The sequence below is a fragment of the Mustela nivalis genome, assembly GCF_964662115.1.
Source record: "Mustela nivalis genome assembly, chromosome: 6".
NCBI lineage: Eukaryota > Metazoa > Chordata > Mammalia > Carnivora > Mustelidae > Mustela > Mustela nivalis.
Window position 1 is genome coordinate 77,359,172 of NC_139025.1, and position 14,430 is coordinate 77,373,601.

Below are 14,430 nucleotides of genomic sequence, written 5' to 3' on the forward strand. Positions count from 1 at the left end.
GGGAGAACAGATGGGTGCTGAGGGTCTGTTGACGTAAAAGAAGGGAGTGTTTATAGGCTGGTGTTGGGATAAAAGGCTCAAAGGAAACTTTAGCTTTATAATGTTTGATTGTTTTACAAGGAAATGCATGCATGCAATACCTGCTTAAATTAAATTAAAATTTTAATCAAAAGGAGAAATCATTCACATATTCAGTTTTCCAATATTAATAATAATCATCAGCATGCTGGCACTGGCTTCTTCTTCTTTTTTTTTTTTTTTTAAAGATTCTATTTATTTGACAGATCACAAGTAGGCAGAGAGGCAGGCAGAGAGAAACGAGGAAGCAGGCCCCCTGCTGAGCAGAGAGCCCAATGCGGGGCTCGATCCCAGGACCCTGGGACCATGACCTGAGCTGAAAGCAGAGGCTTTAACCCACTGAGCCACCCAGGTGCCCCTGGCACTGGCTTCTTGTCCTCCTTTTAAATATATCCAGATGGCCTCATATTATTACATTTTGATAATGTTTTCTCTGGCCTAGAGTAGGCAAACACCACATTATCTGTTAAATAGAAGAACTGGGAGGTGTTGTGGCAGAGAGGTCAGATGGGTGAGAAGTAGTATCATCCAACCAAGGTGAATCCTGACAAATGACCTTGAGAAGTTCTTAATCTCTCTAAGCACGAGTTTCTGCATCTGTAAAATGGGGATAAGAACGGTACTCATCTTAAGGATGGTGGGAGAGTTGTATAAACGTGAGACCCTAAAGCTTATAGGGGAATGCCTAGTATATTCTATCTTTGATATTGCCTGTTCCATATAGTTATTCCAATAGCACTGTTAATTGGCAGTGTTTTTTTCTTTGTGGTTCATAAAATTATGCTGCAGCTTATAGTTGAAGGTATCTTAGATTTGGTGAAATACAGTACTTCAGGCCCTGGGCTAGAGCCATTCTACACCCACATCACCAAACAGCTCCCAGTCAGTGTTGCATGGGAAGATAATTGTCAAAGCATTTATGTAAATACAACTCTGTTATTGTTCTCTCATTTTCTTTGGTGCCCCATTTATAACTGGCTATCCATTATGTATAGACTTGTGATATAAGATAATTGAAATCCAACCATCATTTAAAAAATTCCCAAAACTTATTCAGTGCCAAATTTTATCTATTATCATAACTATGTTTGTACTTCTTGGCTAACTTCTTTCTCTGTTCTACATACCAGCGATGGGGAAATACAGGTAGCTTGGAGACACCCAAATAGGATCACATGCTATGAAACAAGACCAGTTCCCACAGGCAAAGAGCTAAATCCTCTAAAGTATTAGATATCCGATAAGTTTTGCCAAGGGAAAGAACATTTGAAAACTTAATGCAACATTTAACTCCTTCAGGCTAAGTCTATTTCTTTGAGAATCCTTTATTTTTACCTGTGGTTCCAGAAGTATAAATGTATAAGGCAGGAGTGGAAAAAGTGACTTCGGACCGCCAAGACTCTGGAATAGCTTCTGTTGACATTTCATCTACTTTGTCTAGTAAAGAGTCGACCCCATCCGTGTTAGAAGTTCTGCTCACATAATAGATGGACACATTATCCTTTTTCAGGCTTGGCAGCACCTCTTCAACAGCGTCTTGTAGTTCTTAATGTGGAAAGAAAATCCAAATGAATTATATTAGTCCACTGAAGTTCTCTTAGTGCAACAGGCTTCATATTGATTTTGTTTCCAGCATAATTTTTGCTGAAATGTGTAGACATGACATAGGGTACTTATAGTTATACAGTTTTAAGCATGGACTTTGCTAGATTTGGAAATTTCACAAGATTCCAAGTTTGGGGGGAAGGCTGGGTTTTAATGGGTTCCTAACATCAGGTGGCTGGTTGAAGATTTCAAACAAACTGACACATGGATAAAAACCAAGATATATAAGTGCATAACTTACATGCATGTCTGGTATATGTCTCAAAATACTCCAGAAATGAATTTGGTTATTCCCAACATATGTGTCCCAATGATGAAAAAGAAAAAAAAAGAAAATTTTAAGGTAGGAGACAAAAAACAAAAGCAAGGCAACCATGCTAACTAATAATGATGACAGAAGCCAACTTTATATGTACACATACAGATATATTTCTTAACACATCAGGAGCAAATAGTTTCCCTAGGAAAGTTCAACTCATCTGAGAAAGGAGCTCCAAATTTCATAAGCATATTTTATGCTCTAAGAAAAAATCAGGGCCAATTAGCGTGTTTTTCAAACTGTGGGTCACAATACAGTGGTGGATTTTTGAAATCATTTGAAGTGACCAAAATTTTAAAAATTCCAGTAGAATGAAATATGTTTTCAGAGTATATCACACATAGGAACAGGTAAATATTACTTTTTTAAAAACAGCTTTCAGTCAGTTGTATGAGTGTGTGTATACTGTCACAAACAAATACATTTTTCTACTGTAGGCCAACGTCAAAAAATTTAAAAGGTACTGATTTAATATATAAACCACATTTCATGTTTGCTGCTTGATTTCTGTGCCCTTCAATCACAAGATAAGATGGCCTTTCAGCTTATTTGTCTCGACCTTGTGAAAACTGAACTGAATATACTTATTCTTAATAGGAAGCTGACCCAATACCCCAGGGAATTACCTTGGGGAGGCCATCCCTAATTCATCTTATATGCTTTGTTTTTCATTTGTTTATGTATGATGGCTCCATCAAAACAAGAAATACCATCAGGCCACATACATTTAAAAAAATATTTTAAACATTTTAACCAGAAGACTCATGCACCTGGTAAAAAGAAATCAAATAGTACGAAAGAGTTTATTATGAAAACCAACAGTCCATTCCCTTTGCCTCTTCAAAACTAAATGTGCCACCTAGAGGTGATTACTTTCAAGTGTTAAAAATCTGTTTCTTCTAACAATTGCCTCTGTATCACCAAATAATGTGCTTTTCCTGCTACCTCTTGACCTATTGATTTTGATCCCCACTCTTGTTCTCCCCCGTCCATCAATAGTCACTATCTCCACTTTACGCTGTCTAGGTTCATAGAATTTACATCTTTTCTGAGACTATAATTCCATCTTCCCAGCTTTGTTTATGGGTTGGCTCTAGAAGTGGGCACCAATAATCAGGGTCAACAAGATTATGACCATGTAGATATTATTCACTGCAGAGCAGAGTAACACATTATATAATCATGTTTCCTTTCATGAGGAGTTTTCTCCTTGTGTGTCTGTTGGCTACCATCCTTTAAGATTCTATTGGCTTCAACTGTTTTCCACCTCCACCAGATCAGATTGCTTTCTAGTCCTTCAGCACTTCAAAATATTAACCAAAAAATACCCCTCTTATAAAAACTGGAATGGTTAACACCCCATCCCTTGCCACTGCCTTGGTTCAGGTCTTTATCGATCTTCCCGATAGGCTTCCAGACCAATCTCCCTGCCTCTACTCTTTCCCTGCTTCCAACTTAGCAGCTACACTATGGTTTCTTATTACTGCCCTGCTTAAAATCTTTCAATGGCTGCTAAGCCCTTATGGTAGAGTCTACTCTCCTTATGAAGCATGTGAAGTTCTGAGCTCATTCACAGTTTAACCCCTGGGGACTTTACTGATGTCATCTCCTAGTACCATCTCTTATCCCCTTTCCTCTAACCACATCGATCTATGTGAACTGAATGTATCCATACTTCCACATCTCATGACCTTTGTCCAGATAGCTTCACCTACTCTGAGTGCCGTCCTCTATCCTGGTCACCTGGAAAACTCGAGCATATCCTTCAAGACTCAGCCTTGGCAACACTTCTCTCTGTTGCCTTCCCTTCCCCTGCCGAGTGGGGAGCTCCCACAGGGGCCTACATTAGTATTAGTACACTGTGTGACTTGCTTGTTCTTTTTCTCCTCTATTGGTGAAAATGTTGAGATCAAGGATCAAGAATTACGAAATCTCTGGGGCGCCTGGGTGGCTCAGTGGGTTAAGCCGCTGCCTTTGGCTCGGGTCATGATCTCAGGGTCCTGGGATCAAGCCCCGCATCGGGCTCCCTGCTCCACAGGAAGCCTGCTTCCCTCTCTCTCTCTCTCTGCCTGCCTCTCTGCCTACTTGTGATCTCCGTCTTTCAAATAAATAAATAAAATCTTAAAAAAAAAAAAAAAAGAATTACGAAATCTCCTCTCCCTCTCCCTCCCCTGAAGCTATATACTCAAACACTGTGTTGTAATTTATCTTGATTAGTCTTTCCCCTTTGCCCCCCTCTTTCCCAACATTTATTCATCATCTGTTTGAAGAAGGCTTCCTATGTGCCAGGCATGGTTCTAAGCACTGGATATAACCGCGATGGAAACAGATACAGTCTCTGCTTCTACAGAGCCTAATGCGGGAGGAAGTGAAGAAATCATCCATTTAAGTAAGGTGTCCTAGGTGTCACAACAGGGGATATGGCATTTTGGGAGGGGCACAAAGGCAATCCAGAGGCAGTATCATCTCAGTGGAGACCCGGAAAGATGAACAGGAGTTGGCAAGACCAACGGAGATTGACTGAGCCTGTTTCTAGCAGAGTGAACAGCTTATCCAAAGGTCCAGAGGCCAACAACATGGTGTCAAAGTAGCTGAAAGTGGCTAAAGTTGACTGGGGAAAAGAAGGTTGGGAGAAGAGTCTAGAATATAGTCCAAGTCCCTGGTGTAAGTCAGGGCAAATGGATTGCAGGTAAAAACATGATACATTTTTCAGCCTGAAGTTTACATTCCATTTTTTAAAAAGGTAAAAGGAAATGCAATTAAGCTGGTGTCATGCTAGATTACAGTTCAAGCAATTTGGCATCACGCATCTTTTACTGCATTCATGTTGCTACCCAGTCCTCTGTAAGCCTTTAGTTTGTGATACCTTTCGTAGAAGTCATCTCATCTGAAGGGAAGGCAATTGATCCTGCCCAACAATTTCCCTACATGTCCTCTGCACTGTTGGTGTAGAATTTGCATTTGGGCATTGACTTGAGATTCCAGTGTCACCAACCATATTAGGACACACCTAACATACCTGATGGCAGCATCCTTTGTTCCTTTAAACTAGACATGCTGATATAAAAACTGAAATTTGAAAGGAGCTTCTGGATTTCTGTTAACCAGCTATTTGATATTTAGTATCTTTCCTTAAGCCCTTTATAAATACAACTGGACCTATATGTTTTCTCCTTCACAAATTTTGTCCAGTGTGCGTGTTATTACTGTAAAGTCTGCTTACTTAAAAGTGGCAATCAACCAGGACCCAAAAGCTCTACTCGGCCCAGGCTGAGATCCTGAGAACTCTCTGTTCTGAGATTTACATGCAGGAGTCCACTTGGCAATGACACCTGTCAGGTTGCAAGGGAAGCAGACTAGATAGAGGGCAAGGTTGAACAGCGATGCAACCACACAGAGACCTCGTTCAACTGGTTCTCTGATCCTATTGGTACTCTGGCACAATGGCTCTCTTGAAGCAAGGGCAAGTCCTGGAGAGGGTCCTGGCTAAGAGATTCCACTGCCCATGTTCCCAGCAGCGGAGGAATGAGCATCTCAGTACTGAAGGGCGCATTTGGGTAGTCCATAACAACACCCACTACCCCTTGCATCCTTACTGATAACAAAGCCTTAATGTTTCCATTTGTATAGAACAGTCTGTACAGTAGTTTTACATATATCACATCATATAATTTTCACAAGAACCCTGTGATACCGATAGTCATCCTGTTTCTACAAACGAAGACAGAAGTTCAGTGAGCCTATGTATGGAAGGATACATACAAAATAAACAGAAATATATTGGGTTTATGGGATTCCTGCTGCATCCTTATACTAGCCATTCGGGTTCAAGTTTTGAGAGAGTGCCTTACTTTTTAGAAGATATTGTCTATTTGTCCTTCTGCTTAGTTCTTGTTAAATAAAGCATGTGGATCTACCTTTGAAGGGCAATATTGACAATCTCTTGTTCATCTTCTTTGAAAAGCATAACCTTGAGCTTTGTTGAAGCTTGGGTGTGAAAAACAGTATTCACAGAAAGGGGTGTGAATGGTATAGAGTAGATCTGTTGGTTCCTCATTAGTCTAGGTTTAAGTTGGATTGAAACAGAATCTCAGAGAAAGCAGTGCATACTTGAGTGAGGGAATATTGAGGGATAACATTTTCCCTCCCTTAAAATCTGCCTTGTTCAAAAAAGAAAAAAGAAATCAAGGGAGCATATGAAGTTTCCCTCCCTCCCTTCTTTCCATCTTAAATAAGAGAAGAAGAGGAATTTATGAACACACGGCCCATTCCTAGAGAGCAGGGAGACATACAGGTTGGTGAGCTGAACCAGTCTTTGTCACCAAGGTGCAAGGTGCTGCTGGCTAACGCTGCAGTTTTCTGATGGGCAAGGCATTCAATCTAGTAGCTAGTTCTGCTACTCGATTGTCTCCTTGAATGAGTATCTGACTGAGTCAGAAAACTCTCCAAATGCTTATTTCAACAAAGTAGGATCTGAAAAGGAGGCGTGAAAGGAAACGTGTTTTGATAAAAATCTCAGGATGATTGTGAAATGGTTGGTAGCTGCACAAGTCAGGATTGAAGGCTTATCTTTTCTTCACTCAAAAAGGCAACTGAAGCACAAACTGGTTCTTAACAATCTTTGGAGACAGTCTGAAAGCAGGTTTTCTAATGCCATTTGTAACCGCGATTTTGCATTTTTAACATCGGCAGTTTGGAAATTACAGCATTTAATAACCTACAGTCTGGTCTATATGTCAACACCCTGCAGATAGAGGCATGCATCTACCACTCCCCCTGCCCCACACAATACAAATCTCCCTAAGGTCAGAAACACGTTTAATGAAGGTTAAGCCCCACCTGGAATAGGTTAATCTTTACCAGAGAAATAAACACTCATCTTACCTTTATGCATGTATATAACTTCTTTTTTTTTTTTTTTTAAAGATTTTATTTATTTATTTGACAGACAGAGATCACAAGTAGGCAGAGAGGCAGGCAGAGAGAGAGAGAGAGAGAGAGAGAGAGAGGAGGAAGCAGGCTCCCCGCTGATTGGAGAGCCCGATGCGGGGCTCCATTCCAGGACCCTGGGATCATGACCCGAGCCCAAGACAGAGGCTTTAACTGACTGAGCCACCCAGGTGCCCCAACATGTATGTAACTTCTTAATACTATTTTCGTTTCTCTTAAAGTTCTTACTTATGGGAACCCTTGCTTTCTAAATAGCCCTGGAATCAAGGTTAATTCTTTGATTAGGAGGCTGTCAGGTCATATCAGGACTTACATAATTGGTATCCATAAGCAACCCTGCCACCTATCTACCAGCTATCTGCTTCCTTATTTTTGGTCAGAGGTTGTGGGAAGGTCCTTTTCAGATACTGGCCACTTATATTCAAGGTGCAGAATAATCTGAACTCTAACCTTCTTCAGTTTCAATAACAATAACACCTGATTTAAAGTGGCTTTTGTTTTCACACCTTCACTCCCTTCTTGTTTCTAAAGAAAAAGAGCTGTTAGTGTTTGCAAATACCTGGTAGTTTAAACCTGATAGTTTATTTTGAATGGAGATAGACAACCCCCCTTGCAACCTTTAGTTATGAGCAGGGCATGAAGAAAAATTTTAGAGAGCCTCTTTAAGCTAGCTCTCTGTCCAGACCCCGAGTACGTTACTCATTTGATGCCTAGGCTTTTATCCTCCACCATCCTATGCAGAGACCCTCATGACTACAGTCCCAGCCCATCCTATGCTCATGACCAGTTTCCTCTCTGGCAATGAGACCCCATGAGAGCATCTCTCTCCTACAGTCCATTGCCAGAGGTAAACTTCGAGGTAAACAAGTCTGGTAGAGTGAGGCTGGGCTTGGAGGGAACTGGATCTAAATGGATTTTCTCAAATCGGGATATATTTAACTTTTTTACAACATTTTTCGTGTCCTCATGCCTGACCCAACAGTTCTCATACTTCAGAGAAGAAAGCCAGTCACAGCCAATCAGGATAATGGAACTCATTAATTTGACAAACATTTGTTGAGTGACTACTACGTGCTAGGTAGTACTAGGGCCTGCTTCAAAGATACAGGAGAGAATTCTAAGCCTTTGAGACAAAGTACACGGAGGCAAGGCATCTAAGTTACTTCTCGAGCAGCCCAGAGAGAGGAGTGGAGATGAGTACCTGCCTTGACCCTTGGCTAAAGTTGGTATTGGAAAATCATCTCCCTCCGTGGAAGTGAGACCACTGCTGTTGGCCATTCTTTGAATTCTCTGGGTCCTTATTTTCTCTACAGTGGAGTCCATTCTGTAGACAGCTTTTAAAAATTACCATTATTTAAGTCCAGCCTGCTGTTGTCCTCACAAAGTAAAACTCTAATGAAGCATCTATGTTATGAACCTGATGCAAACTGCTTCTGGGCTTGTCTTGCTTGGACGCCCTGTCCCCAACTGCACTTGCCAAGCTTAGTTGTTAATGTCCCCAGAAGCGTTCGCCCTCTGTTCACCAGCCCCCACCCCGACCCCAGCACTTTGTATCTCTCTCAGCAGACTTAACATACTTTTTACATCCTCCTGGATGTCATAGTCATTTGTGAATGTGGCTTAGTTCTTTTACTGGACTATAAGATCCTTGAACAAACGAACTCTTCTTTTCTCCCTATCCTATCATGGCAACCAGATTGTACCTTGTAATTGTACAAGGTAATTGTACAAGGACTCCGTAACGTTTCTTGCTATCAAATTAAATGGTTGGTTCATCTGCTTTTCTCAACCTGACCTCAAGTTTGTCTGACAAGACTTCTCCTTGGGGCACCTGGGTGGCTCAGTGGGTTAAGCCGCTGCCTTCGGCTCAGGTCATGATCTCAGGGTCCTGGGATCGAGCCCCACATTGGGCTCTCTGCTCAGCGGGGAGCCTGCTTCCTCCCCCACCCCCCACCTGCCTCTCTGTCTACTTGTAATCTCTGTCTGTCAAAAAAAAAAAAAAAAAAAAAAAGACTTCTCCTTGGTCCTGACACTAGTTTTATAACAAAATGCTCTACCATTATAATGACACAAATGCTTTTGAAAGTTATTGAAGGCATTTTCCTTCATCCCATTGTTCAAAGGAGGTCCAATTTTATTTTTGGCAACCTTGCAAAACCAGGTCAAAAGTAACCTGGAATATTTTACAGATCTCTGGATCTCAGTCTTATAATAGTATCTTTAAGAGTTATTAGAGCTTGTGAAAGAGTACTACCTAAAGGGAGCCTTTCACAGTTGTGCTGAGCCATGCAGTGTAGGTAAGCCTGGCCAGTGAGCTGATGAAGGAGACATAGGATAGCCTTCCAGTAGAAGAACTAATTTAGTGATGATCTGAATGTTAGCATAGATGGCAACAGAGAAAATGTACGATTTTGGGGGTCCTCTGGCATGTTTTCCTATCTCACTCAAATTCTGTTTGGGAAGTTGCTTGAAAAACTATCAGCCCCAAAACCTGTTTTCTATCAACCACAAAATCAATACGGGATATAGCTGAAGGCAATGTTTCCATGTAATTACTTCCGTCATACCCTTCTATGGAGAAGGACCTGAAATGTACTACAGAGAGAACGTCATATTTTCTGAGTGATGGGTGCTCCTATAGAGTAAATTCCAAAGCTATAATTGGGTACTGATATTCCTGACCAGGTTGAGCCCTGTTAAGCTTTATCAAAATTCACCAAAATTCATGACAACGGGATCAATCTTCATGATAAATGCCACGGTGCTGGTCTTTTGCCTAGACTCCAGAATCTGACAGCTAGTGGGAATTCAAGAGCTCTTACTACTCTACAAGCCCTAAGGCTGAAGTTCAAAGCACAGAATCAAACCCTGGTGAATGGTAGCCATGCCAAAATTTCCAATATAGGTCTCACTTTTATGTACTGATGTTCAGGTGGTGTAGTAGAGTAAGTGCCTTGGAAGTGAACAAAACAAAACAGGACAAAACATGTAGGTTCCGTCCCCAGCTCTCTGTTGCTAACCCACTATGTGACTCTGGGCAATTGATATCACCCTTCAGGGTGTTTGTTTGTTCAACAGAACCAATCTCTGCAGTTCCTGACGTCCCTCACAGGGAGCCTGAAGTACTATGCAGGTAAACAGTATTGAAGTGTCTCCTGCCCAGTGGTAAAAAGATCACTGTGATAATAACTTTCTTTGGAACCAAAAGCTAAAGTAATAGGTTTAAGAGTCTTCCAGTTACTAAGAAGTTAAATTATCTCTTTGCTCAGGCAACTAGAAATTGCTGGGAATTTTCTTGAAGGGACCACCCCCTTTACATAACTTGGCTATCGTTAAGTTGACCCCGTTTTTAAACATTTATACAAAGCCTTCATTTTTTGGATTATTTTATACCACATGAAACACGCGGGTAAGTTTCTTGATTTCCCACAAGGGAGCAGACATCCTTCTGTGACCCTACGCCAGATGCTTAGCTTGCCTCAGTTTCCTTAGTTGTGAAACGTAGGGGGTAGAGCAGAGGATGCTTAATCCATTCCAGCTCTAGCCCAACATCTATGTAGAAGAAGGCAGCACAATGTGGGGCAATTCACAGGCTTTAAAATTGGATGGAGCTGGGCTGGAATTTTAAGTTTGTTTTCTCAACTGTCTGATAGAGGGTAATGACATGTTATCTCTCGGGGTAATAAAAGCGCTCTGCATAGACGCTGGCACGGAAAGGTATTTCAGAAAGGTGGGGCTTCCTAGCTCCCTATTTCTTCAGGTCTTTCAGCTCCTATCTGGTTGGGCCTCCCCTTACTGACCTTACTGACAGAGTGAGAAGCAACTCCTAGTCCTTATTCCCTCTCTAGGAAGGAAAGCCATCAGTCCTGTGGGTAACAGATTCTTTGTTTCTTCCTGGCCCGGTCACTCCTGGAGCATGAAGTTACCATTTCAGGTCTTGCTGAAGCATAGCAAGAGGTAACTCTCAAACCAGAAGTCACTTTGGCTACAGATGTAATGGGGGCTGATAAGGGCACTGCAGCAGATCCCTAAAATCTTTTGGGGGAGCAGATCGGTAACCTTCTCTCTGCAGTGAGAATCTAGAAAGGCTAACTGCATTTGAGAGCTGGAAGCATCCGTGAAGACCCTGTATTAGAGGAGGAAACCAAAGGACAGGGAGGGAAAGTGACTTTCTCGTGATCACATAGCCAATCAAACAGCAGAGATGAGAACACTCTGGATCCTCTGGAATTCACCTTCAAGACTCTGCATTTTAACGCAAAGATTGTCAATATTGGTTAAGAGCTTGGACTCTGGAGGTAGATAGCTGTGGTTAACCCCTCTCCCCCCAGCTGTGTGACCTGCGGCGGCGTAAGGCGTCACCTCTCTGGTTTAATCTACAAAGCCGGTGTAGTAAACCCTATCTGTTAATAGGATTAAAGGCAACACTTAGTGCTTAATACAGTGCCTGGCAGGCTTCCACAACAGGTTGTTCTAAAGATCATTAGCCTGAGGAAGGGTTGCTATTCCCTTCCTCTACACTTCCAGGTGGTATCTGAACTTCCCTTTCCAAAGCTCTACTCTACACCATGCAGCAGCGTTTGTCACGGCGCGAAGGAGCCCATTGCCAGGGCCGGCGCTCCCCGGGGCTCACCTGGCGAGGCCAGTAGCACCTTCGCGCCGCAGCACTGGAAGCAGTGCAACAGGGACTTCGCGCGGATGTTGTAGTTGAGGCACGCCATGGCACAGCCCAGTTTGACCAGCCCCAGCCACAGCCACACGTAGGCTGGTTCGTTGCCCATGAAGACAGCCACGCAGTCTCCCTGGCGCAGGCCGAGGTGCTCCCGCAGCACCCGCGCCACTTGGTTGCTGCGCCGGTCCACCTGCGCGTAGGTGAGCGTCTCGTCTCGGTAAAGCAGGAAGGGCTTGTGCGGGATCCGGCGCACTTTCTCCAGAAAGACGTGCAGGAGCGTGCGCACCGGCCGCCTATCCCTGTAGCTGCGCACCCGCTGGGACACACCGGCCAGCCGCAGAAAGAAACGCACGTCCTGGAACAAGTAGGGGCAGCAAAGGTTCACCAGCAGCGGTAGGAGCAGCAGCCCCGCCAGTGCCGTGCAGATGGCGGGCAGCATGACGGTGGTGGGGCCCCCTGTCCCCGCGAGGACAGTGGGTGCGCTCCGGGCGTGCAGCGCGGCGGCGGGGAGGGCTCCGGGCGGACGGCGTGCTGGCTGCGCGGGGGCGCGCGGCGAGACTGGGGCGACAGCGGGGCGCCTGGGGTGCCGGCACCAAAGCGGGCTCTCTGGCAAGTGGAGCGGTGTGCGGCCTGCGGGGACGCCGGGAGGGAGAGGCCGGCTGACCCCGCCCCCTTGTGGGTGTGCAGCCACCTGGGCGCCCAGCCCGCCTAGCTGTCCTCCCGGGGCCGGGGAGGCGGCTTGGCGGCTCGCCGGGGTCTCGGCCGTCCCTCGGCGCGACGTCGAGTCTCTGTCTTGTGACCGAGGAGCCACAGTTTCCTTGTCAAATGGTGATGACAAGACGCACTTCGAGGACGTTGGGAAGATTAGAGGAGATAATGTAGGCGTAGTCTGTAACTTATTGCTACCACCCGCGGAGTGCCTTATAGAAGTGACTTAGTATCGGTAAAGCGCATTATAAATGTGAGAGTCTGGTAATTAATTAGTAACGCGTACCAGGTGCTACCGCCACGTGGGATTCCCACCCATCCGTTCCTGGTCCCAGAGGCTTTCCACCTCATTTCTCTTTGTTTTTCAGATTTGCCGCCCCCACCGCGCCCTTCCCCCAGCCCAGTTGCTGGGTGGTCTCCCGTGATGAGGATTTCAAGGTTGAAAAGAAGCATTATCGGTTTTCACATCCATCTCATTCCAGTTCCTGGGCTGTGCGTAAAAGGACCGGCCCAGCCAGTCCAGATTGGGCGTGAGGCAGGGCCACACTCTGCCCGCAGAAATCAAGCGCTGGCGATATTATGCTTTCATCTGTTTGTTTGCTTGTTTGACTTTTAATATTTTGCTCTAAGTGATTTTTCTCTCTTGTATGCTGAAGATTTTCAACTAATGTTAGCCTGATTCAACATTTACTAAGGGGTTCTATCAAAGAATATTGCAACACAGAGGACATTAAGTAAACATTCCCATTTCTCAAAAGTCTGTGTGTGTGTGTGTGTGTGTGTGTGTGTGTGATCGTCTCTTTTAATTTTCCTTAGTGCTGCTTCTGTAAAGGGAATACTTGCTGCTTGCTACTGAAGAGGATCGATCTCTAAGAAAAGCAGTGTTCTTTCTTCCTCTCCTGTCCTCCTACATTCATCATCTTATTCTTAGGGGATAGCCACAAGTAATGAACACCTACTCTTGCCAGACACTCTGCTAGGGGCTTTCCTGTAATATATATATTTTTGGAGCAACACAGTCATCTAAAGGGGGAACTTTCGTGCTCATTTACAGACAGGAAAAGGACACTTGGGTAAATTAAGAGAGCTAGTAAGCGACGCATGGATTTTGAGACTAATATCTGTTTGGCCCTGGGGCCCTCCCTTAGCCACACCATATGTTGCCCTCTTATTCTCTAGGTTTCCATCCATGATCTTTTCAGAAATCTTCTTTTCTTTTTTTTTTTTTTTTCCTTTATTACAATCTCTCCTTCTCCCCTGCTCCTTTTTTTTTTTTTTTTTTTTTTTTTTTTTTTTTTTAAAGTGCCCTGTTTTTACTCCTGGGACCTTCTCAAGCAACCTTTCCTTCCTTGTCTTTTTCTGAATCTTTCATGGCAGATCTGGCTACTCTCGAGTGACTGGTTGCATCATATCTCTGGGGATGGGTTGGGGGTCTTGGTTATCCCCGAGGAGTGGCTTATAGTGTTAATCAAAGACGGGATCAGGACAGAAACCATTCTCGTGGGCACCTTTTCTTTCATGTTGAAGCTCAGAGCCAGCCCTCCCTTAACGTCCCAATGCCACCATTGTCCCCTTGACTAGTCCCTTCAGTAGCCTCCTAGATCTCTCTTGCCACGTCTTTGAATAGTACTTCTCGGAATGCTGGATTACTGCAAAAGCCCCCTTCTTCCCTCTTATTGTGAGGATCACTCTAGCCTTGTGCATCAGCAGTTTTTCAGTTGCAAGTGAAAGAGACCAGACCAAACTGGCTTATGTAGAAATAGGAATTTCAGCAGCAACTTCAGTCAGAGTCCAGGGGTAGGACAGGCTCCGAATGAGCCTTCATTGGTGGCTTAAGTGCTAAGACATGGACCCCATTTCCCTTCCCCCATTTCTTTGCTCCACCTGCTCTGTTCTCATGTAGGCTCTCCCTCATATCCAAAGATGCCTGCCAACCCTCGGGCTACATGATTCTCACGTCAACTTCTGACAGAAGTATAAGAATCTTTTTCTTAGTTCTTATTTAAAGAAAAATAAATCTCTGATTGGGTTCTGGGCCCATCCCTAGAGCAGTCTTTGTGGCCTAGTGAACAGTAATGTTGATTGCTTTAAGCTAATC

At 43.9% G+C, this 14,430-nt stretch overlaps 2 protein-coding genes across 4 annotated transcripts in view; one reads left to right on the forward strand and one right to left on the reverse strand.

The window, feature by feature from the left end:
- Positions 1 to 12,282, reverse strand: part of SLC27A2 (solute carrier family 27 member 2) — a 45,678-nt gene extending 33,396 nt beyond the window's left edge. The window contains exons 1-2 of the mRNA XM_082734786.1: positions 11,586 to 12,282; positions 1,414 to 1,623 (exon numbers count right to left, since the gene is read on the reverse strand). Coding sequence (XP_082590912.1) covers positions 1,414 to 1,623; positions 11,586 to 12,063 — 688 coding nt within the window. The 5' untranslated portion in view covers positions 12,064 to 12,282. The remainder of the gene's footprint in view (positions 1 to 1,413; positions 1,624 to 11,585) is intronic.
- The window catches only part of GABPB1 (GA binding protein transcription factor subunit beta 1), a 975,210-nt gene that overhangs the window by 149,462 nt on the left and 811,318 nt on the right, over positions 1 to 14,430 (forward strand). The gene's annotated exons all lie outside the window — the stretch shown is intronic.